Below are 25,380 nucleotides of genomic sequence, written 5' to 3'. Positions count from 1 at the left end.
CTGCAGACAGTTATACAGTTATAGAGACATCTGGACACTCCCAGAGAGAGGAGTGTGTGTGTGTATGCGTGTGTATGCGTGTGTGTGTCTGTGTGTGTGTGTGTGGTTACAGAGAGATAGATCGAGAGAGAGAGAGAGAGAGAGAGAGAGAGAGAGAGAGAGAGAGAGGGAGGGAGATGTGGACACTCCCAGACACGGAGTCAGAGAGTCAGAGGAAGTGCAGGAGCCACTTCTCTCCAGAGCGCGAACTCGCTCACATCAGTATCCTCTGTGCAGGTAGGATGCTCATCCCTCCTCAGCATCAGCACCGCATCTTCCACAGTCCCGCACGGTGGCGCCTCTTCCGTGGGACGATTCTTAAATATACTCCGCCTGAGACGCGGGTGTGTGACATCAGACCCGAGGCTTTTTTTTGCGCTGAAACTTTTGTGTCTGTTCCAGGTTTAGTTTCGCAGCTCGGAGACGCGCCAGGATGTTCTACTTCCACTGTCCGCCCCAGCTGGACGGAGAGTGCTGTCGCTCCAACACACGTAAGTTCATTGTTTTTTTTTTCTCTTTTGCGTTTCCACAACATCGTTTTTATCCAGTCTCTCCCTCAGATCGCTCTTAAAGCCGGGCTCTGTAAAGTTGTGTGATGTTAAGGTTTGCGTAATTGCGCGCACAGAGTGTGTGTGGTGTTGTTGGCGATCCGACAACAGGCCTGAGCGCGTCTTCTTTTCTTCTTTAATTACATGAAATCATCTTGAATGAATAATGAGAATAACACAGACCTTTAATAGCAAAACTTTGGCGATTTTATGCAAAGACAAATTAAAACGTTTCCGAATCCACAGTCAGTGGTCGTCTTACTTTAACACGTGAAATTTCCCATTATTCAAATAAAAATTCTAACTGAATGGTTGGATCTTTCACTGATCTTTTGTAAACATCTGTGTCATTTATTCCTTCCCACAAACTGTGGGAATAAAGGGTTAAGTGTGTTTTTCCCTCTGCTGTCAATCTGCTGCCTGTTTGGCTGAAAAGCGCCGGTGCTTCGGCCCCAGGGCAGAGGGGGCGTTTTGTCCCGGGCACAGATGTTGGGTGTCATGGCTCTTAGTCCGTCATGGTTCCCCTCAGACCCCCAACATCACAGTTTCGTTTAATGGAAATAGAAAATGTGCCAGGGAATAAATTCCCCATCATTCAGCCAACATTGTTTCCGGCATTTCTATTTTATTAAAGGCATGAATCCAAGGTTGTTGTTTGTTTTTATCTATAAGACATTATCTGGATTACCTCATTTAAATAAACCCATAGAATCATAAAACTTATTTAATGAAATGAGCAAATTCTCCCTCGTTAACTTTTTTTTTTTTTTTTTTTTACAGTGAATTCCAGCGGCTTTGGGAACCACGCCCCGGCGGATTTTGATGATGGATTTCTTCGTAGAAAACAGCGCAGAAACCGAACAACATTCACTTTGCAACAGGTAAATATTCACCAATAAATACAGAGAACAAGAAACACCTGAAACTTCGCTCAGAGCCAAATACGCACGACGCACAGCTTCTCTGGATTTGAAGTAAAACAAGTGGCAAAGTTTTCAAAATGAAGCAGAGACTTTTAGTTAAATATGACCTTTATAAACTTTTAGAAAATACTAGAGAAATAAAGTAAATCACATAATTGCTCCACACGTATATCTAAAATATACAAGGTGAGGAAACCTTAAGAACTGAACACTTTGGAAGATCATGCGTGGGCATGACTGTGAAGTGACCTGAGTGTGTGAATGTAGGTCACTAATAAACCTGCAGTATTATTCCCATTACTATTCTTTTCTAATAGTCTGCTATCCCTACAAAAGGTAAAGATTGTTTTTTTAACAACATGGACCTGATGAGGATAAAAAAGGAAGAAAGAAAAGAAAAGAAAAGAAAGAAAGAAAGAAGGAAATCTCATTTTATTTTCATATAGCCCATATTCTATCATTTAACAGCATGCACCTAATAAGGATAAGAAAGAAAGAAAGAAAGAAAGAAAGAAAGAAAGAAGGAAGGCAAGAAAGAAAGGAAATTTCACAAGTCACAATTTGCCATATAAGGCTGAACGATTTGTACAATAGGGTGAGGAAAAAGAAAGAAAGGAAGAAGGAAGATACCTTAAAAAGAATCAACTAACCAATGAACAATCAATCGACAGTAAACTTCTTGTGTTTGGCAGCTGGAGGCTCTGGAGGCTGTCTTCGCTCAGACCCACTACCCGGACGTGTTCACCCGGGAGGAGCTGGCCATGAAGATCAACCTGACCGAGGCCCGCGTGCAGGTAAGGCTGCAGCCGCCTCGTGCGTCCTGGGCGCCGGGCACGTCTGACCATTGCGAGAGAAAGAGGGAGAGAGAGAGAGAGAGGGAGCGAAAGGCTAAATGAAGCCACTCTGTCATCCCGCCGATGCACTTTAATAACATCAACATAATGGTGAATATTAGATTAGCTTGATTAATCGGTCATTCATAATTAACCAGCGATAATGGTCCTCGCTAATTTGTCCGCGCGTCTCAAAGGTGGGGATACATCATGCGTCCTTTCCACAGAAATAGGGAGAAACCTGCAGAAACTCCCTTTTCTCCACGTGTCTGATTCTGACACACACACACACACACACACACACACACACACACACACACACACACACACACACACACACACACACACACGCACACCTCAAAACACATGCACCCTCGACAAAAAAAAGTAATAATAAAAAAATAGAAACCTCAAATTTGCCAATTTATTTTCCGCCTCTGCCCCCTGCACATGCGCTCTTATAAACTTGGCCACGCTGTAATTAAGTTATGTGTCCTGTATGTAATTTCCTGCATTCCAGATTTGCTTTTGGGTTTTTGTTGTGCGCGCAGATCTAATTGTGGGAAATATAATAGTTTGCCTTTTGTTCCCCAGGGTCATCTTACTATCGCTTAAACCCAATGGCAGGGTTGATAATGGAATCCGGCGCTGTAAATTAGGGATTGTAAACAAATTATTCCCCCTCCTAATCCGATTACCGCATTCCTATTATTAAATCTGAACATGAATCCACGGCAGTATGCAGGGATATTAAACTTACATTATTATTAGAAAATAAATTTCCTTTCTGTTGTAGTGTTGCTGCCCCCCACCCTTTTTTTTTTGTAAAGTGTCAATGGGCCTCCCCCGCATTAAGAGCACACCGCAAATTGAGATTAATGGAGCAATTATAGCCCATTCAGAGGCGGGTGTGTGCGTGTGGGGGGGTGCGACTTCTAGCTGGAAGGTGCAGGGGTGAGATAAGTCCATTGGTTGCATTGTTGTCCTGCCACCAAAAATGTTGTCCTTTCTTTATGCCCGATGAATGCACGCGTTTTGTTTGGCTGTTGACATCATTTGTACCTCCCCATACAATGGCAGGGCTGCAGAGCACATGCACACCAACCTCCCATTCACACATCGTGATTAATGCCTGCTAGAACCAAGTCCTAATCGAATCTGATGTTGTCAAACAATCACTAAATAGGGAAATAAACGACTTCATCACGGCCGCCTCTCTCTCGGGCAGCACAACTGTCAGTGGGAAGTCATTAAAATATGATAATGAAAAATTGCTCAATTAAATGTTGTTATAGACGGTGACCTTCATTCGATTAAGACACCAGAACTTGGGCCATGTCTCCTCGGCTGTGTGGATGGTGAAGTTTTGGAGATAAGTCAGGGACTGTGGGAAAATGACAGCGCCTGGTGTGGGGCATTCAAACACCGCATTCAAACACCGGCTGATATAAATAAAGAGAAAAAAAGCAAATAGAGCTGTTGTTTAATACATTTAGCTGTTTAAAAGATAGATACAATGCAGAGATATATATGAATAGGTGTCCTTTAAGTTTATATTTCTTTGTCTGTGATGTGCAAAAAAAAGGAAAAAAAGCAAGAGAAATTAAGAACGAGGAAAGTAAAAAATTACTTTGACATGGATGGAAAATTACATTCAATGAACGAAATTAAAATGTGTCATAAAATGCAGCAGGATCCCAGATTTAATTTGTAATTCAAATTAATTGTTTTTGCTTTTTTTTCCCCATTTGTCTTCCTTTTTTTTTTATTAATACAGGTTTGGTTTCAGAATCGCAGAGCAAAGTGGAGGAAGACGGAGCGAGGGAGCTCCGACCCCGAAGGAGGGAAGGAGCAGATGAGCGAGGGCACTCCTCCGTCTCGCAGCCTCAACTCTCAGTCCCCGGTGGACCAGAGCAGAAAACAGAAGGAACCGCTGGAGATGCAGCAGAGGTGAGAGAAAAATAAACAGACAGAATGAGGACTTAGTTTTTTTTTGCTGTAATTGTCATGAAACATAATTTCCATTTGTCGGAGACGGACACGTTGCTGTTCCAGATTTCCAGATTGGTGGATCTGATTGATAGAAATAAAAAAGAAGTTCCTTCTGTCCATAACTGCCAAAACAAATATCTGATAGCATTAAGGGTAATTTCTGAAGTTTACATGATGTTCACAGTTTTAGTCTTTCAGCGCTGAAGTGCAAAGTGTAGTTTGAGAAATAAAAATGTTGTAGATAGTTCTATAAATGTGTAATTTGTAAGTTTTTAATTAAATAGCTAATTGGAAACAGTATGTCGGTTCTCTCCAGCATCAACAGGACTGTGGGTCCTGGTGGTCCCTTCTTCCCGTCTTGTATACCAGGCTCCCTGCTCAATTCTGCCACCTACGCCCAGGCGCTCTCCCAGGTCGCCACCCTCAAAGGTAAATATGATCCTCATTAAAGAGATGGTGTAAACGATAATGTATAAAAATTAGATTTTTTAGTAACTCCGTCACAACTCCCACTTCTGCTGTTTTCCAGGTAACGGCCTGTGCTCCTGCTGTGTTTCTGACCCCATGGGTCTGTCATTCCTGCCGCCCTACGGTTGTCAGGGCAACCGCACAGCCAGCGTGGCCGCTCTGCGCATGAAGGCTCGGGAGCACTCGGAGGCCGTGCTGCAGTCCGCCAACCTGCTTAGTGCGGCAACCGGGCCCAGTGCCGGCGTGGGAGTCCTTTCAGGGGTCGGCGTCAGCTCGGTTGGAGTGGCGAGGCCCTCGATGGGTCCCGCCATTGAGGTGCCTGGCTCCATTGGAAGAGGGGGAGACAGCGCAAGTCCCAGCTCGGCCTCCAAGGTCCCAGTCATGGGCAGTAGTCCTGACAAACACCCTCAATGCTCCAAGGATCCACTGGAGAAGAAGTGAGGCGCTGGACGTAAAAATGGATACTCTCAATCTCTGTGATCGTGCCTGTTATTTCTTCTTTACTCGACTCTACTCTGGTCGTATGAGCAACTAAGCACAACTACTGACTGACTCCAGAAACATGCGGGGAGAGACTTTGCTGATACAGTGTATGGATGCAAACAATGAATATTTATTTGACAGTAAATTATTATTGTTTGTGAGATGCTGAATACTTGGGGCCTTGTTATCCCCATTAAAGCACAAGTGTGGTTTTGGATCTATATTTGTCTTCATGCACTCTTGGACTCTATTTGATGGACATAACATAGATGCGACATGTGTGCAAAAAAGACCTATTTGATAATGTGAATTTAAGTAACCCTGATACGGCTCCTCTTGTTTTCTTAAAGAGGACAGATGCTTACAATGTGAATGTTAATGCATGTGAACTGTGAGTGTAGAGCTAACGGCAGGACAGTGAGGATTTTTGCAGGCAATACGATGGTTATTGCATCAGGTCGGTAATGGGCTCAAACAATCGTCTCTGGTTTCTTTTTCTTTTTAAAGTGAAAGTGCACTTTAATATTAATCAGCCATTTCCAGTGTAAATGTGTACATGTGCCAGAATACAGTATGTCCACGTGTGAAGCGCAGGCAGGCTGAAGCAGACTCAGCGACAGAGCGGCTCTGTTAGCACATCTGTAGCGCCAGCAGACAGGGAACACACCACTCCTGTTGTGACATGTTCTTTAAAACAATTAAAGATGTAGTCGCTCATGTTCCTCTCCTGTTGCCTCTCGCTCCAGCCATCTGTTCTTATACATTATTTATCAGCCTCTCTTAAAGCTGGGAGGGGAGAGCAATCCTGACTCTTATTATTTATTTACTTTTAGGAACGCCGGCCCCCCTCTCTACCTTCTCTCCCTCTCTGAGCGGTTTTTAATAAACCCCATTAAACATGATATATGCTATTTATTAATATTGAATTTACATTTAAAAAAATAGAATCTATCATCACCTCAGGGCTCCTCACACGGCAGTTCATCACAGGCAATACATTTCTTGAATCATTATTCCTAAATATCTCCTCTCACTACAATGACTCCTGAATAAAGGCTCAGCTGATCACACAGAGAATACTTAACCGCAGAGCACACAACCAGTAGTTGGGCTGATTCAATTTGTGTCCTTGAGGATCTTCGGGAAATTACTTTTGATAGTCAATAACACAATTAAGTAAACTACACAAACATTACCATGAATAATTGATAAGAAATTATGTATTACCATGAAGTACTGGTTCAATAATTGATGAGGCGACACCCCGGTGACACAGAAGAGAGAGATAATGTCAGACGTCGTGCCAGGTTGTTCACAGAGGGCCGAGCGCTCGTCCTCTTTTTCACACCATCATGTGTGCATGTTGTAAATATCCTGCAAATACTCCAATAAAGTGACGCTTTCAATGACTCTGAGTCGCCCGCTTGTAACATGAGCACTTTTCAAAATTTTACGTGATTTTTATTGCATGAGAGCACTACATTTCCCTACACACACACACACACACACACACACACACACACACACACACACACACACGCACACACGCACACACACACACACACACACACACCATAATAAAAGTGGCACACTTACTGGCACTTTTTAGGATCAACGGTAAAAATGTAGCCAAAATAGAGTTTTTAAATCCAAACCTATTAAGGCCTATTTTTATATATTTGGTATCATAATATTCTAGGCCTGTTATATAGCAGATACTCCATCTATTCATGCCTCAAATAGTATTACCAAAACCACCATGTCCTAATATAATGATTTTGCTCGTGTTAAGAGAACATGTTAAGCCGCGTGACATGGCATCTAATGATAACACAATACAAATCAGCTCCTTTTTCTAAAACTGCACCAATATGGACGACGGATTCCAGCCAACTCACACAAAAGATGAGACAAACACATTCAATCTCGACACAATTGAATACAGCAGTTGTGGAATTTAATCATTAGCCAAAACAAAGGATGCTGAAGTTGTAATGACTCCGATCATCATTAAGTTCGACACGGCGCCCATAATTCACTGCTTTAATATTTCATAAACAAGTCAAGTTGGTGTTGACATTCAGCTGTGCATGTGGCATCATTGATAATTTTCTGTCACCTAAAAAAAGTCCTGAGGCGGTCTCGCGGAGCATTGTTATATCAAATTAGCTGGAGAGCGGCCAGAAAAGCAGACAAACATGGTGAATATGGGCAACAGCAGTTGAACTCTGTTCTTACAGTGCAGTTAATGGGCTTCTTTTGTTGCAGTAATGAAATATTTGCAGGGGATGTGGGGCAACGTGTCCTGAAACAGGGAGACGTGGTGCACATGCACTCATCTGCAGACAATGTAAGGCACACAGAGAAACACAGTATATGCTAAAGAAAGACTGGCACATACATAGAATTCTTTTGCTCGACATCGGGTGCAACACCTACATTTTACTATTCAAGGTCCCAGCTCCCAAAGTCAGACATTCAGTGCATTCAGGCCTCAACACTACCCCCCCCCTACACACTCACACACACACACACACACACACACACACACACACACACACACACACACACACACTACAGTATCATCTCTGCTTTTAATTCCTGCAGCAGACCTGATCAATAACTCAATCAATTAGAATCAATTAAGCTCATTTCTGAATGGAGATAATACAAACAAAGCATATCTTAATGCAGCGAGTAATGTGCCTGTCTGCTGTCTGCCACATAACCGCAGCCCCGCTCCTTACTCAGCACAGCGAAGAGCATCCTCAGCGTTTGTGATCAGTGCACACGGCAGCCCTCAGTCACTTCACTATGCAACTGTGCTGAAGCAAAGTTGGAGACTTTTCACTTTGCAAAAAAAAAAAACTCAAGATATGTATAAAATCTAAATTTCTGTCCAGGCCACATGGAAGTGAAGGTGGGTTCTTAGTTTGTCCACTAGAGGGACTTGGTGAGCAGGAAACTTGCCCCACAACAAGCCTCATCTCAAACCTCAATGGGAAAATTGAGCACATTGGATAAACACACACTGTGTTATTTTGGCTGAGGGAAGACTTTGTACATTTTTATTAATCATTCATCAAAACAAATTTTCAACAAGTGCTGAGTATCAAGGGCCCCGAAAAGTGAAAAATAAGATGATTTATCAGCAATTTGCAAATTGCAGATGATGATGTTTGAGATCTGTGAAGATTATTTCATGGAGTTTATGTAGAAATGGATGTTATTGACATTCAGAGTCCAGGAAGAAAAAAAAAAAGGGGAAAAAAGATGGACTAGAATTTAGAAGGGCGCGTGGGTGGAGAGATGGAGGTTTAGAAGGGAGGAAGGAGATTAGTTAAAAGGGATTACCTCAGCCTTTCCCCAAAGTTTGGTGAGCTGTATGCAAAACCATCTGTGTGTGTGTGTGTGTGTGTGTGTGTGTGTGTGTGTGTGTGTGTGTGTGTGTGTGTGCGTGTGTCTGTGTGGGAGTATGCGAAGGAGTGCGTCACCATTAAGGACATGTGTGTGTGTCCATCATCCTGCCAGGCCGCGGCCCTGCACCCGCCAAGAATCCCAGGAAACTATCTGCTACAGCAATCTCCTATTATAGCAGCAGGGGCTATAAGGGGGGAGGCAGAGGGGAGGTGGGGTTACTTGCTGGGGGGGGGAGGTAAGATTTCCATCGTTTAATAACAGAAAGATAAAATGTGACAAATCTGCCGTCACATGATTTTACAGTCGAGACGAAGCTTCGTTCAGGTCGGTGGCGACACTTGTTGACACTTCATATGGTTCTTGTCAGTGCTGTTCAACAAAGATGGAGGCACTCCAGTGTGAGGCAATTGGGTTATTTACATCTCCCAGTGCTACATTGAACTACATTCCCAGCCCCCCACCCCCCGCCCAGTAATAACACACCTTTGGGAATTGGGCTTTTTTTCTCCTGGTTGTGACCCCACAACCTCCTCCTCCGCCGGTGGTAACATTTCCCTGCAGCTTGCTGACAGTTAGCTGTGTAGCTGCTAATGGCCGACAGCTTGCTGTCCATATTTATAAATAGTTGAAAGGCTGTTTGTTTCATCCGTCAGACACTTGACACCAGAGGATCTCGCAGACCCACATGCTGCAGCCCAAGCCCTCTTTCCGTCCCCCCATGGTGGACTCTGTGGGAAAAGTCCTCTATTTCTGTCTGGTGTCCGGCTCCGAGTTCTGCTGCCTTCCTCTGGTCAGACGCTCCAAAACCTGACTGTGGACTATCGAGAGTTTTTTTCTTCGGGTAGTTTTTTCCGTAGAAAGAGGCAGAGCTGCCAGTGAGGGCTCATATGAGGTGACAGGGGAGGATCAGATCTGCGAGGCCTTGGGAGACGGAGTCTTTTGAGGAGTTTAACCTGGAGTAGATCTCAGATTATGGATTATAGAGCTGAAAGGTAAAACAAGAACCCAATCTACATAATTTTTCATGTTTCGATGACACTTAATAATATATGAGGAAGACCTAAGACAAAAGTTAATATCCTCGAACTTGTATGCATTTTAAATTAAATCTTAACATTTAAAATTAAAGACAAATAAATGAAAACATTCGACATTCCCTGCTTTAATCTCCGAATCAAAATTACATTTGCTTACTAAAGATTTTCTTTAGCGGTTGACTCCATTGACAGAATTTTATTTTATTCTCTTTATGTATAAATATAAATCCTGGTCGAGTTCTTCCTGCTCTCGGAGGTGACAGATCTGTTGCTGTATCAGACCACCTGAAAAGCACGGCCTGTTCGGTGTCAGGTTTTAGAGTCAGAGGCCCCGTCACAGGACAAAAATAAACCTGTCAGATGCCAGAATGAACAGAAATCTCCCTGACAGTTCGGCAGGAGGTGATTGTGATGAAAAGGGCTCAGTTTAGTCACAGTGACTTCACTGTCCTTACAAAAATGTCCTTAAACTGAAAACAAATGTGTCAAGATACTTTATTATTATACCTTTTTTTTGTACTTTTTAAAAATGTATTAGTTTAGTTTAATTTAGTTTATTTTAGTTTATAATTTATATTTTAGGTGTATATTTTTAAACCATTTTTATTTCATTTAATTTAATATTCTTTATTTTAGTTTTTATATTCTATTAGTTTTTTTTTGCTTGTGTGGCTTTTCAAATATTTTTAAAAACAGCTAGAAGGGAGCCTGTGACACCAGAATTTCATTGCCAGAGACTGCTCTATGTAATTGTTGTGCACATGATAAATATAATCTTGAAATCTTGAAATCTTGGGTAATGACGTGAAAAGAGGTCTTGTGTTTTTTTGTGTAAGTTGCTATTTTACCTAAGTTTGCAGCCACAGTAGAAAGTTGTTGCACAAACCTCTTTTCATTTCTGCACCAGTTTTCTGTGCTGCTGATTTAACCAGGCAGTGTAGTGTGGTGTGAAGCTGTTCTATAGACGTGTGTGAGATGGACGCACTCCAGGGCAGATGATATTAATGAACTACTGGGTATTTAAGGTGGTGCTGGCGGGCAGCTGCAGTTAATTTACCCATGACGTTGCCTCGATGCCTCTAAATATCATTTTTTATTTAAAGCACAGTACAAGAGAGGGAGTATGAGATAAGAAGGTTATAATAAGTTGCAGAAAAGAGTGTTTTGCATTGTATGGTTTTTAAATATATAACACTATAGTTTTGAAGACGCCCCCAGATACAATGCAGAGTGAGGGGAGAGAGAGAATGACAGTCAACAGACTGAAATACGTCACAGCGCTCACCCCTGGATTTGCCTGCTTCAGATTTACAGATTAGAAAACATTGATTCTTTATTTTTATTTTATTGATTTGTTAAAAAAACCACCACGAACCTCCTAATTAACAATCCTATTTGGTGCTCTATACATTTAATTTGTACATTTTTGTAATATTAGTTTTCTTACGTCAATTTAAATACATTACTTTAAATGACTTATCTCATTCAAACAATTCAGATGTTGTTGTTACTTTTTAATTTCAACTCTGATTTTACCTCTGAAATCTCAACGTAGTAGTGCTCTCCTTCTGCTGTCTCCATAACACCAAAACAAAACTAATTATTAATATAACAGTTGACTGTTTCTAACAAAGTCAAACAAATTTCTCTAACCCCTTATCGATGTGACATTTAGAGATGTGTGTGTGTGGTTGTTTAAGTTGATATGGCGCATTCTGCTTTCCCAAAATAACTCACGTGAGGCTGTCTCTCCTGTGCCTATAGCAACAGTGTAGTTTTATTTACAACATGACCCTGAAGGTCACAGTGATTGAGCAGAGGGATTTACAGAGCTGTTTTCAGAAGCACATACAGTACATTGTTATTTAATCCGAGGGGGTCAAAAGACCCTCCTTATTAAGGCCAGCTATCTTTAATTGGGAACAACAGCCAAAGAGTTTGTTTTTAAATTAGAGAAAACATGTTTATCTTGGATTATCACAATTTGTCCTGTAGGATGATATGCTTGTATGCGTGCATGGTCAGATCTGGGCTAACACACTTTTCTTTTGTCCTGCAGGAGAACAACAGGATCTTTTGGACAGAGGCCAGCTAAAAGGCACGATGACTTAGGCGCGACTGGCTGAAGAAAATCCAGGGGCCCTGAACTCTGGGTCCTGCAGCTCCACTGGCAGACATAGCGTTTCATTTTGAGGTCTGTGTTTGCATGAATGACTGAGCAATTGAGGACACAGCTCTTTGTTTCCGAGCCAGCATCATGACCTCAGTTGAGAAGCGCCGCTCAGGCCGAAAGAGCGGCAGGCATCGAAAGAACAGCGATACTTCGAGCGGTGGGTCCTTCCTGGATGAGACCGACCGCGAGGTCAGCAGTCTGACAGATCGAGCATTCAGGAGCCTCTGCATTGGAGATGAGGCTGTTTATAACGACTCAGACCTCTGTCCCTCTTCCCCCTGCGGCCAGAGAGACAGACAGCTGGCCTTTAGTCAGGGCGGCCAAGACAGAAACAGAGAGGACAGAGAGAGAGAGGAACTTAAGAGAGCTGCCCATGAGAGCTTCAGCGTCAGGGTGCAGCAGTACGGACAGGACTGGATGCATGGAGGAATGTATGGGGCTGAGATCCAAAGAGATCCGCAGTGGGAGGCTTACGGCGAAAGGACACAGGGGAGGGTTTCTGCCACATTCCAGCAATCCCTTGTGGAAACCTCCCAACAGGAAAAATCTCTGAGGGAAGACCAGTTGTCATTCTTCAGCAATGGAGCCACAGATTTAAGTTCACAGCAACGCAGGAGCCGCTCCAGAGTTTCCTCCCTCATCAGAGCTTTTAACTCTGACGGACAAAGGGATGGAGCAGGGATGGATGGTAAACTCAGAGAGGGGAATAATGAGACAAGCTGGGACAACTCAGCCCTGATGAATATCCAAAGAGAACTTTCTGAATTCTCTTCATCATACCAGCAAAACTTTAACAGTGACCATTTCCTGACAGGTGGTCCGTTCACGTCTCAAAACTCCGGATTCTACTCCTCTGAAGTAGCAGCAGTGGCTCACACAAATTCTGCATCCACTTTCATGAGCGCTTCCCACAGTAAACACAGCATGTCCACGCAGGTCAACTGCAACTCTAACTTCTTTATACACAGTGAGTTTAGTCCCTTCAAGGTATGGAGGGATCACAACAGGTTTCCTTTTCAACAAGGGGACGTCTCAGGGTTTATGCACTGCTCTGAGTTCCCTAAATGGTACGAGACACCAATGTACAGGGAGCTTTCACAGGAGGCCCGGCCACAGGGGCCTTACAGGTTTGAGGAGAGGGGTATTGGAAACCTGAGGAATAACATGGTGCCAATGGTTCCTCCCACTTCTCAACGCTCCACATCAACATCTACAATGCTGCAGAAAGCTTCGGCTGTGGAGAAACGCAGCGAGTCCGAGTTGGCAGGTCGTTATCCCCACAGGAAGCGGTTGCAGAGTCTGGGAACTAACAAGCTTCCTCCCCAGCGCCCATCAACTGCATCACCTACTGTCGAGATGTCTCGACGTGTGCGGGACACCATCAGCTCCGTGAAAGCCCTGCAGCAAAAGATCAAAATGATGGCCGAGCAAAACATGGAAATGGAGATGAAAGCAAATCAACAAGAAGCACTTTGTAGCAACGATAATTTAATTCCTTTTGGCAACAGTGCAGTAACAGCGGCAGCAAATGTTGTCAGAGGTAACACAACCCCACTCAACATCAGTCAGCTTCTCACACCCTCAGTCCAAGCAAATCAAGAAGCAGGGACATCAGTGGTCCGAGAAGGTGCGGTTTCACCTCAGCTTGTGGAACATGCTCCGGTGCGAGCTGAGAGCAGGGGAGCTACTCCTGACATTAGGATGACCAGCTACAAATCTAGAGCCACAAGCCTCCTCTTCAATCTCAAAGACAACAGGAAACGAGTAAAAAACACCTACAGCCCAACCAAATTCAAACAGCCTTCTGTGCAGGAGCCGAGAGACACTGTGATAGATATCCCAGATTATCCAGATCCAGACATTCAGTTTACACAGGTAGAAGAATTCAGCAGGACAAGTGCTGCCTCACATCAGTATGCAAACCAGTATCAAAACCCTGGATTGTCGCTTGCAACACGAAACTCTCGTCCTAAAACAGCACCTGCAGGCCAATATTCAGAATACACTTTAGGTGATTACCAGGCAGCTCAGAGGCAAAGTGAGATGGTTCATCAGCACTCCACGTCCACTGGCTTTACACCTGAAAACTACACAACCAATCAGCTGGCTAATGGACAGTATCTCCATGAAGACTTAATGTCATATACTTCCTATAAACAAAGCATGAGAGAAAATGCAGGAATTCTGGCAGGGGATGAACACAGGCTTAAACCATCTTATACAGAGGCACCAAGAAATACTGTCAACAATCAGACCAGAGAATATTTCATAAGTAGGGCAAATGCTGAGCAACATTTTAATGAAACACTGGGAAGGGAATCCACCAAGGTGGATAGATATCAGCAGCCGAAAGACAACAAACATGATTACAGTAATGTGTCCACACAGGATAGGCGGAGACAGACAAACAGCCAAGACACAGAAAGGCTCGGCCTGAGAGCAACTGTCTCTCCATGGAAACAAGAGATAACTGCTTTAACAGAAAAAGAGCAACATGCACAGGCTTACCAAAGAGCAGCCCCGAAAAAGGAGGAACTAAATTTACCCAGAGACAAATACAGAGGACATCAGCAAACTGTAAATGCAGAACTTGAAACAAGAGAGTTGAGGCATATTTATGGGGCAGGATTGGTCAATCCTAACATTTCAAACCAACTACCCCAAAATGCTCCAGAAATCAGTAATGCTAATGTAGAAAATCAAGAATATTACGGACAACAACAAGCTGGAACAATTAAAGACAAATATGCACTTCAAAAGCGTCATGGACACAATGAAATGAAAAATGATTTGACACAGAATTATGATAGGTATACTGATCCAGAAAACCAAAATCAACACATATTTAATACTAGTAAAGACAAAACGATGTGCACGCAGGAAACAGGTCCGAGAAAACAATATATGCCGGTTCCAAAAGGACACGAAATGCAAAGTCTCAAGCCACTACAAGCCACAACGACGATTGGACATAATGTGCACAAAAATGCATTATCTAATCCTGACAATGCAGCTGAATCCACCATCGCATTAAACCAGGTGAAGGAGAGACAGTTGGCTGAGGTCAAGGCTGGACAGGCCACAGCAGAAAACTCCAAAGTGGAGCTGGCAAAGGTTCAGCACCGGGCTCAAGTGGAGCCACCCAAAGCAGAGTCGGCCAGGTTAAATTTAGCAGGTCAGACTGGTTCAGAGAAAGTCAAAGCACAACAGGCCAAAGCAGAACTGACAGAGCGCGAGAGACTCAAACCGGCTAAAACAGAGGAGAAGAAAAAAGGAGAACAGACAGAAAAACCGAGAGAAAAACATCCAGAGCATGCAAGGGAGGAGCAGACGAAGGCCAGAGAACAAAAGATAACAGAAGAGCCAAGAAATAAAAAAGAGGAAGCAGCGGCCATGCACATGAAAGAGGAGCAGGTCAAAGCTGAAAAAGCCCGAGCAGAAAGGCTAAAAGAAGAACACATAAAAACTGAACTGGCACCGACAGAGCAATTAAGAATACAAAAAACGACACAGTTCAGAATAGAGGAGGACGAACAGGTAAAAGCAGAACAAATTGAAAGAGAGCGGAGAGAGACTGAACGAACCAGAACAGAAAAGATTAAAGCAGAACAAGCTAAACAAGAGCAACAAGCTAAAACCGAACAGGAGAAACTGAAGGCAGTTGAGATGGAAAAGTTCAAAGCAGACCACATTAAAGTTAAGGATGTCAAACAAGAGAAATCGAAGATAGATTTGATTAAAGCCTGTGTAAATTCAGAACAAACGATCCCAGAGTTAAATAAGGCCAAAGAGCAAACAAAAGTAAAGCTAGCTAAAGCAGAGCTAACGAAAACAGAGGATCTGCAGGAAAGGTTAGTTAAACCTGGAGCAAAACTAGCAGCGATACAAAAGGTCAAAAGTGAGCCGGATAAAGTTGAACAAGTTAAGACAGAGTTAGCTAAAGCCAAAGCAGAACTTGCCAAAATAAAAGAGAAAATGAAAGGAGAAGTCAGAAAAACCAACATCGTAATGGAAAATGACATTGCAAAGAAAGATGTTGATTTAAACATTAATATGAATAAAAATGAGGATTATAAAAACCAGGATGGAGCAACACAAATGCATCAACTGAATGAACACTCACTTGACAGAGGGGCTGATGATTTCAACAGTTTGAGAGGAAAATATGGTTTCACTAATGCACTTTCAACAAACAGAAAAGAGGAGTTAACTGCAAAAAATGATTCTTCGAATGATGACAAAGAAACACCAACTATATCTCCTGCCACAGCTGAGACAGTGAATAACAACAAATCAAATGACAAACAGATTCCTCCAAGTGTATTTGCAAAAGCTAACACAGAAAATAAGGAGGAAAGCGAAAGCTTTAAATCAAACGAAGAGACAGAGGGTCACTATGTTTACAGTGAGTCATCCAAAGAATTCAAATTATCCAGTTCTGATAATCTACCCACCCATGTAGATAACGGAGCAAATTGTGACACTGTTACTGATAAAGTGAAGGATGAAAGTGTTGAAAAGTTGGAAAAATGTGAAGCTGCGAAACTCACTGATGTATCACATCAAAGAGATTCTGATTTGACGAAACTCCTGCCTCTTGAACGAAAACCTAAGTCAGTTGAGCACAGTGCAGGTCCAGGTAAAGATGTGCATTTCACCCCTCCCAGAGCATCGACACATAAAGAGAGAGCACAGACCAAGCAGGAGATTCTGACTTCCAGGATAAAAGCTCACGCTGAAAAAGAGATTTCAGCAATAAAAGAAAAGGGTTTTGCTTTAAGAGATGGGTTTATATCCAAAAACCCTACCAAGCTATTAGCAGGTAGTCAGAGTCTTAACATACGACAAAGGCTGCCATCACAGGAAGTGTCTAAAAAGCATGAAAACACTATGTCCAGTAATATTACACCAAAGCACCAGATGGAGCAATCAGGAGTACAGACGGAGACAGTCAAGTCTGTGCCAACCCCCAGTTCTGCTACAATACCAGTGAAGTCTGCAGTAACCACTGGTCAGTCGGTAGACCATTTACAGAAGCAGGTTCCCAAAGTACCAGTGAAAAGCAATGACAATGTGCAAGAACCTACCAAAGATGCAAGACCGACAGGATGTGATCCTAAAAACACAAACAGGGGCTTGATAGAAAAACAGAAGAAAGAAAGTCAATCTGGAGTTAAATCACTTGTGCAAAGTAAAGAGCAGGCACCTGTGGACAACCGTGGAAAGCAGAAATCCAATCATGGAACCAACCCCGGAAAACAGAAAGATGGGGTTAAAGACAATCTTGCCATAAGCACCGACCAACAGAACAAGGAGGAAGAGGATCTATCAAAAGCTACATCTCTGGTCAAAGCTGAAAGCTCAAAACCTATGACAGCAGAAAAACCTGAGGGTAAACATGAAGAACTTCATAAGGACTCAGCACCTTCAATAAATCTTTTCTCTCAAGATCAGAACAAGACCCCTGTGGCTGATGACAGCTTGCAGATCATGGGAATCATGGTAATTGTACGAGAAAGAAAGCCATCCCAGAGTGATAACACCAACCTGGAACAAATAACTACAAAAGAGAAAGAACACAGTAATTCAGAGTTAGATAAATGTCATCCCAGCTCAAATTTAGAAGTAAGTACAGGAAAAGATTCTCCCAAGGAAAATAGCATAGCAAAGGAAAAAGACAGAGTTGCGCAGGAACTTCGTCCCACAGAGAAGGAAGATCAAACTAAAGTTGGTGTGATTAATCATTCTGAAAATGTTTCTGAGAATGTCCCTGTGAAAAAGACTAATCTTCAGAAGAGTACTTCTATAGATGCAAAACCTCAAAGGGAAATGCGACTTCTAGAACCACTGGCTGAAAAAGGCGTGCCATCCACAGTCACTGCACCTGCTAAAAATAAAGTATTGGCTGACACTCAACACCCTTCCGACAAGCAAGACATGAAAGACAAGGAACAGAATGACTACTCAAACAAAATGCCCAAACAGAACCTGGCAAAGGACACGAGGAAAGATGAAGTAAAGAATATTATAGAAGAAACAAATGATCAAAAAACATCAACAGCACATACCAATGACAACTTCAAGGCTAAAGTGGAGAACACAGGAATCAAGAATGATTCCAACAAAGCTGATGCAGAAGCTCTTGTAAAACCTGATGTCCAGCAGACATCGACAGCAAATGATGGCGAGTGTGCACCCCTAATGGAAGAAAAGAGAAATGACCCAACGCCAATGAAGCCATTCAGCAAAACCACTCCATCTCAGCATTTACCTGAAAACCAAAACAACCCTGTATCCCCAAGATTAGAGACACACACTCAAGTGGATGATGTTGTGCATATAGACAGCATTGCCATCAGAGTTGTCCCAACGTGTGCAGTAACTAAGAATGACAACCTGAATACAGCAGGAAAGAATGCTGCCACAGTTGTCCCAGCTGATGTGGTTGTAGCTACTGAAGATAAAGAAGTTGAATCATCAAGTTCCGAAGAAAAAGTGAACACTTCAACCAACAAAGATAGAATCAAAGACCTCACTGCAGAAGACAAATTTGGAGTACAATACGTGTTGTCCAGTGTGAAAAAACTGTCTGATTCATTGAAAATCAGCAAACAACAGGACAGCATCAAGCTAACCACTGAAAACACTCAAGCTGAAAGTCAAAGGTCTGATGAAGTAAAGACTACTAGGAATTCAGTGGATAAATCAAAGGAACAAGCCATGGAGGGAGACTACTTTCAAGTGCAAGGGGTAGCAGACACAAATAATGACCTACACAATAGTGCCAATGATGGAGAGACGTTAGATGGTGTTTCAAACGAAAGGATACCTCCAGCGTCACTAAACAGGACTTCTGTCAACGAGGAAGTAAAAAATTACGCTTTTTCTTTGAATCAAAGTAAGAGGGAAACAATGGAATTGAGAACAGTAGGCGTCCAAAATGTGAATGTGGAAAAGAAAAACCGAGAAACAGAGACTTCAAAACAGAGCGATGGTCCCACAGAGAGACAGGAAGTAGGTCAAGCTAATCATTTGAGAAAATCCAGTTTGTCAGCAAGGGAGAGACAGAGCTCAAGAAATTCATACCTAACAAGGGACAATGCTGTCAAGGAAAAACCCGAAGTTAAACCAAAACCAAAGGAAAGAGTATCCACAATACCTGAAATATCCGCACTTGCAGACTATGCCAGACTAAAAGTAATTGTTCCAGAGGAGCAGGAAAACACAATTCAGGAATTCCCACCCAACAAAAAGGAAGGATTCTTCCCACTAATACAGTCTCGTCATAGCAGACGTCCAGTGTTCACTGATGACCCAAAAGATATCGCTGTCAAAGAGAAACATTTGCCAAATAAGACAGAGATGAGTGCCAAAGTGAACAGGGAACCCAAAGTATTAGTATTTCCCATTACAGAGAAAGAACACCAAAGGACAGGGATGTTCAAACTGGGAGATAAAGACAAACAAGAGAAAATGGTCTTAGAGCAAGTTGCTGGAAGTGATACTCAAAGACTTAGTCAAATAGAGCAAAGGGTTCCTCAGCAAGTCAATCCTCCATTGCAAACAACAACCTCATCTTCTGCAGTCAACAGGCCAAGAAACACATCATTTTCAGATGGAAATTCACAACCCACCTTGGGGGAATTTCACAACTTAGAGGAAATCACAACTCCAAGAAAAGAGGAGAAGTTAAAAAATAAAGTGGCTAAGACTGGGGAAGAAAGAAAAGAAAGAGCGAGTCAAGGAGGGATTGCAACTCAGCATGAAGAAACCACACCAAAACCATCACAGGAAGAACAAGTGCCTAGAATAGAAGAAGAGAAAAGAACAGACGATATGAGAATAAAACACATTATGGAGGAGAGTAGAGCTTCTCTGGCTGAAGAAGAGAGGAGAGCCACTCAGAGGGAAGAGGAGAGGAGAGTAAAAGAGAGGGAGGCCATAGCTAGTAGGATCAAGGAGCGGCGGGAAAAACAGAGAGAAGCAGATCAAAAAGAAGAGAAAGAAAGACAAGCAAAACAGGCAAAAGATGACAGAGCAGCTCGAACAGAAGAAGAGATAAGATCCAAGCTAAGAGGAGGAGGCAGGACAGAGAAAGAAATCGAGAGGTTAAAGAGTGAAGATGGGAGGAGAGCCAAATTGAGAGGGGAGGCAGATTGGCTTAAAGACAATGAGGAGAGGAGGAGGCTGAAACAGCAAGAGGAGGAGAGAGCTTCTCGAGAGGAGCCACAAAGGAGAGCTTCAGTAGAGGAGCAACAACGAAAAGCTGCACCAGAGGAGCAGCAGAGGAGAGCAGCTCTGATTGAGGAGCAGCAGAGAAGAGCTGCACCACAGGAGCAGCTGAGGAAAGCTGCACAAGAGGAACAGCAGATGAAAGCTGCAAAAGAGGAGCAGCAGAGAAGAGCGGCTCTGATTGAGGAGCAGCAGAGAAGAGCTGCACCAGAGGAGCACCTGAGGAAAGCTGCACAAGAGGAGCAGCTGAGGAAAGCTGCACAAGAGGAAGAGCAGATGAAAGCTGCAAAAGAGGAGCAGCAGAGAAGAGCGGCTCTGATTGAGGAGCAGCAGAGAAGAGCTGCATCAGAGGAGCAGCTGAGGAAAGCTGCACAAGACGAACAGCAGATGAAAGCTGCACAAGAGGAAGAGCAGATGAAAGCTGCAAAAGAGGAGCAGCAGAGAAGAGCGGCTCTGATTGAGGAGCAGCAGAGGAGAGCAGCTCTGATTGAGGAGCAGCAGAGAAGAGCTGCACCACAGGAGCAGCTGAGGAAAGCTGCACAAGAGGAACAGCAGATGAAAGCTGCAAAAGAGGAGCAGCAGAGAAGAGCGGCTCTGATTGAGGAGCAGCAGAGAAGAGCTGCACCAGAGGAGCACCTGAGGAAAGCTGCACAAGAGGAGCAGCTGAGGAAAGCTGCACAAGAGGAAGAGCAGATGAAAGCTGCAAAAGAGGAGCAGCAGAGAAGAGCGGCTCTGATTGAGGAGCAGCAGAGAAGAGCTGCATCAGAGGAGCAGCTGAGGAAAGCTGCACAAGACGAACAGCAGATGAAAGCTGCACAAGAGGAAGAGCAGATGAAAGCTGCAAAAGAGGAGCAGCAGAGAAGAGCGGCTCTGATTGAGGAGCAGCAGAGGAGAGCAGCTCTGATTGAGGAGCAGCAGAGAAGAGCTGCATCAGAGGAGCAGCTGAGGAAAGCTGCACAAGACGAACAGCAGATGAAAGCTGCAAAAGAGGAGCAGCAGAGAAGAGCGGCTCTGATTGAGGAGCAGCAGAGAAGAGCTGCACCAGAGGAGCAGCTGAGGAAAGCTGCACAAGAGGAGCAGCTGAGGAAAGCTGCACAAGAGGAACAGCAGATGAAAGATGCAAAAGAGGAGCAGCAGAGAAGAGCGGCTCTGATTGAGGAGCAGCAGAGAAGAGCTGCACAAGAGGAGCAGCTGAGGAAAGCTGCAAAAGAGGAGCAGCAGAGAAGAGCGGCTCTGATTGAGGAGCAGCAGAGAAGAGCTGCACAAGAGGAGCAGCAGAAGAGACCTGCACAAGAGGAGCAGCAGAGGAGAGCTGCACAAGAGGAGAAGCAGAGGAAAGCTGCACAAGAGGAGCAGCGGAGGCAAGCTGCAAAAGAGGAGCAGCAGAGAAGAGCTGCACAAGAGGAACAGCAGTGGAAAGCTGCAAAAGAGGAGCAGCAGAGGAGAGCGGCTCTGATTGAGGAGCAGCAAAGGAAAGCTGCACAAGAGGAGCAGCAGAGAAGAGCTGCACAAGAGGAACAGCAGAGAAAAGCTGCACAAGAAGAGAAGCAGAGGAAAGCTGCAAAAGAGGAGCAGCAGAGGAAAGCTGCACTAGAGGAACAGCAGTGGGAAGCTGCAAAAGAGGAGCAGCAGAAGAAAGCTGCACTAGAGGAACAGCAGTGGAAAGCTGCAAAAGAGGAGCAGCAGAGGAGAGCGGCTCTTATTGATGAGCAGCAAAGGAAAGCTGCACAAGAGGAGCAGCAGAGGAAAGCTGCACAAGAGGAAAAGCAGAGGAAAGCTGCACAAGAGGAGCAGCAGAGGAAAGCTGCACAAGAGGAACAACACTGGAAAGCTGCAAAAGAGGAGCAGCAGAGGAGAGCGGGTCTGATTGAGGAGCAGCAAAGGAAAGCTGCACAAGAGGACCAGCAGAGGAAAGCTGCAGAAGAGGAGCAGCAGAGGAGAGCTGCTCTGATTGAGGAGCAACCAAAGAGATCTGCGAAAGAAGAGCAGCAGAGGAGTCCTGCAGAAGAGGAGCAGCAAATAACTGCTGCTCTGATTGAGGAGAAGCAAAGAAAAGCTGCACAAGAGGAGCAGCAAAGGATAGCAAAACAGAGAGAGGAGAAGAGACTCGCTGAAATTGAGCAGGAAAAGAGAAGAACACAGGGAGAGGAGGAGGACAGGAAAGCTGCTGAAAAAGAGAAAACAATTATGAAACTTAGAGAAGAAAAACACACCAAAGAAGAAAGGACTAGATCACTTGAGGAGAGCCAAGCAGAGGAGGGGAGGAGGAGAGCACAAGAACAGATAGCTCAAAGAGAGGATGAGATCATGGCTAAAAAGAGAGAAGAAGAAGAAATGCTTGTGTCTCAGAGAGAAAGAGAGAGAGCTGCTCAGATAGAGGAGCACAAAAGAGCAGCACAAATGATGGATGCTCTCCAGTACTACGCCATATCCTCAACAGAACCAGAGCGGAAATCCAAAGAAAGACAGGTACGCTCCCCTTTACCTTCCCAACAAAAACACCATCCATCAGTACGTGAGTCAACTGAGGACTCAGGATACCACACTCGGTCTTACAGGCCACATAGCTCTGCATCTCCAGCTCCTTCTCTGCCCCGCTCCAACACCTCCTCTCCTGCTCTGGGAGGCAAGCCCTCGATGTTCAGGGTGAAGGATAACAAGATCAGAAGTTCTCCTTTCACCAAGTCAGTCAAACCACGCTTCCATAAGAACTTTGGAGAGGACCTCCGAGTGGGTTCCCCCATGGAAAGGGTGTCAGAGAGAGAAGAGGAGCAGGAGATAATGAGACATAGTGTTGGAGTTCCCGTCCGTCCTGACACAGGGTTAAACAGACATGCTGTTATCAAAGAATCTTCATCACAGGACTACTCTGCCCATCTCCCACAACATAGGCCATTCTCCAGGAGGAGCATTGTTCTGGATGAAGATGACTCCCGCTCTGTCGTGAGCAACATGTCAGAGGATGTGGAGAGTTTTGCTACCAGTGCTGCTGACCTTGCAGATATACGAGCCTTGTATGACTTCGATAGGCCGGAATCAGCCTGTAGTTATAGCAGTGATGTGTCTCGTTCAATGGGCAGGCCTCCAGTGGTTCCCCCAAAGAGTGACAAAGCCTTGCGCAGGGCACAAAGGTTAACTACTCGGAGGATAAAGAAGGAGTCGTGCAAAGCAGTAGAAGACAGCCCTGCTGGAGTTGGAAAACCTCTTCAAGAAGTCCCTCATCCTTCCTCCTCCACTGAGGTACACTCCTCCAACAAACATGTTGTGGCTTCCCCTCATTTTTCCTCTCCCGTGTCCCTTGCTCATGCTCCAGCAATGGAATCTGGCTTGCCTTCTTCCCACACAGAGCACACATCATCTCACCACTCTGTCCACACTTCCCCTAATGCCTCTGGTCCCATCTCCCTCCCAGTTGCCTTGCCTCATGCTGCTGCCTCTGTTATCCTCCCCGTTGCCTCATCTCATGCTACTGGCCCTGTGTCCCACACTGCTGCTCCTAAAACAGTTTCTCATGTTTCCTCTTCTCCCACTCTCCATCATGCCAACCATCCAGCTCCAGTGACACAGTACCATGTTGAGTCAAGCTATCCCCAGTCCTACCCATTGACCCAGCGCAAGGTGCTGCAAGACCTCGGCTCCGGTCAGTATTTCGTAGTGGACGTACCTGTTCAAGTGAAAACAAAGACTTTCTTTGACCCACAGACGGGAAAGTATGTTCAGCTGAATGTGCGTGAATCTGGCAAGAGCTCCTCCCGACCCCAGTCCCAGCAAAACTACTCTCAGCCCCAGCTGCAGATCCAGACGAAGTCGCAACAACAGCCCATCTCCCAGGCATCTCCCACTGGCAAGCCCCTTATGCATTATCAAGGCTACCATGGGTATTCCCAAGGTTACCAACCAGCAGCGGTCAACTCCATGCCCCCCCACAGCTCATCAGCCCCCATGACTCACCAACAGAACCAACAGTCTGTCAGGGAGAACCACAGCTACGAATATCCAGCCCCTGAAATGAAACAGTGCTCTGAAGAGCATCGCTACAGCCCGGAGAAGACACCATACATGGACACAGTTAATGATACAGAGAAAACATATAACACAGTTTACAACACACATGGCTCATATGAGGCATTCCCAGAGTGTGACACAAACAGCCAGCTTGCAGGAAGCTCTGTTTGTGAAAATGAAAACTCAGCCCACTCACGATATCAACCCAGAGATATAATACCTATCAGTGAACTGGAAGATTTTATGGAGGTGTCTGACTGGTGAGAACACAGACTGATTAATTATGTACAAATAATGTAAAGCAAACAAGAAGGCAAATAAAGTATTTGATCATATAAAGATACGCAAAAGAAATGAGTGAATGGATTGTTACATGCAGTATTTGAAGTGACTTTTTTCAAATGAACAAAGTAACTGAGTGATTAGCTTTTTTGAGATGCTGTTAAATTGCTGCTGCTGATTCTAGAGATTCATTGTCAAGCTATTTATTGTTTTACAGAGAAGTTCACCATTCCATTAACATGAACGTGAGAAGCTGAGATATGTGTATACAGTGTGATCAGTATCACGGTGCCTCGTAAACCTAGAAGGAGGCTCTCATACATTAAACAGCAGAAGAATGTCAACAGTGTTTAGTATGTTGGAGAAATGTTGGTCTCTGCTATTAACACTGACCTATTTAAGTTTTCCTTTTTTTTTGTTGAAGAAATTCTTCTTTTGGAATTTTTGATGCATGAGATATAAAGATCTGCAGATGGTGTAAAGCATCATTTGTATATTCAACCCTGTTATTAAGGTTTTGTTTCATATAGTAGTCCATTTTGGAAAATTGGAAGTTTGTAAGAATGTTTCTGTGTTGATGTGAAACAGAGTAGTGTGAAATAGACTTGTTCAGCCAATAAAAACACACTTAATTCAATCAAACAATTGGTCATCACAATGACTGTCTAACAGAATCTGCCATGTAAAAGTTACAAATAAACAAAAAGGTAAAATAAAAGATTATTGCGGAAGGTTGATTTTATTTTACAAATCAAAGTCGGTAACAACAATAACTGCCACTGGCATCCTGCACTTGAAATGTACCTTGGGTCTGAATGACTCAAAATAAAGAGTTGTTTTACTGAGAGCATAACACAATTACGAAGTGTTGTTCAGAGAGCACAATAATATGTCATGAGAGATTCCAGGAACGTAAAAGGAGAAAATAACATTTTGGTGATGCCT

At 43.9% G+C, this 25,380-nt stretch overlaps 3 protein-coding genes across 4 annotated transcripts; all 3 read left to right on the top strand.

The window, feature by feature from the left end:
• Positions 1 to 195: 195 nt before the first annotated feature.
• Positions 196 to 6,689, top strand: drgx (dorsal root ganglia homeobox). Of its 2 annotated transcripts, XM_034609424.1 has the most exons (7): positions 196 to 276; positions 442 to 530; positions 1,368 to 1,468; positions 2,203 to 2,304; positions 4,121 to 4,293; positions 4,652 to 4,764; positions 4,865 to 6,689. In XM_034609424.1, exons 2-7 carry the CDS (start codon positions 473 to 475, stop codon positions 5,242 to 5,244), a joined length of 927 nt encoding a protein of 308 aa, XP_034465315.1. In that variant the 5' UTR covers positions 196 to 276; positions 442 to 472; the 3' UTR covers positions 5,245 to 6,689. The 2 variants fall into 2 exon arrangements, with proteins under 2 accessions (XP_034465315.1, XP_034465314.1); XM_034609423.1 differs by lacking the exon at positions 196 to 276 and having other exon boundaries at positions 315 to 530; positions 4,634 to 4,764.
• Positions 6,690 to 9,632: 2,943 nt separating this feature from the next.
• On the top strand, positions 9,633 to 19,724 carry LOC117775614. The gene is made up of 3 exons (XM_034608942.1): positions 9,633 to 9,698; positions 11,803 to 19,414; positions 19,708 to 19,724. Exons 2-3 carry the CDS (start codon positions 12,001 to 12,003, stop codon positions 19,722 to 19,724), a joined length of 7,431 nt encoding a protein of 2,476 aa, XP_034464833.1. The 5' UTR covers positions 9,633 to 9,698; positions 11,803 to 12,000.
• Positions 19,725 to 20,286: 562 nt separating this feature from the next.
• LOC117775611 (trichohyalin-like) lies at positions 20,287 to 25,162 on the top strand. The gene is made up of 3 exons (XM_034608938.1): positions 20,287 to 20,625; positions 20,668 to 22,097; positions 22,155 to 25,162. The coding sequence occupies exons 1-3, from the start codon at positions 20,287 to 20,289 to the stop codon at positions 24,415 to 24,417; spliced, it is 4,032 nt and encodes a 1,343-aa protein (XP_034464829.1). The 3' UTR covers positions 24,418 to 25,162.
• Positions 25,163 to 25,380: the final 218 nt, after the last annotated feature.

Source organism: Hippoglossus hippoglossus, chromosome 15 (assembly GCF_009819705.1).
Source record: "Hippoglossus hippoglossus isolate fHipHip1 chromosome 15, fHipHip1.pri, whole genome shotgun sequence".
Lineage (NCBI taxonomy): Eukaryota > Metazoa > Chordata > Actinopteri > Pleuronectiformes > Pleuronectidae > Hippoglossus > Hippoglossus hippoglossus.
The sequence above is the reverse complement of the archived record's forward strand: the minus strand, read 5'-3'. Positions and strand labels throughout refer to the sequence as shown.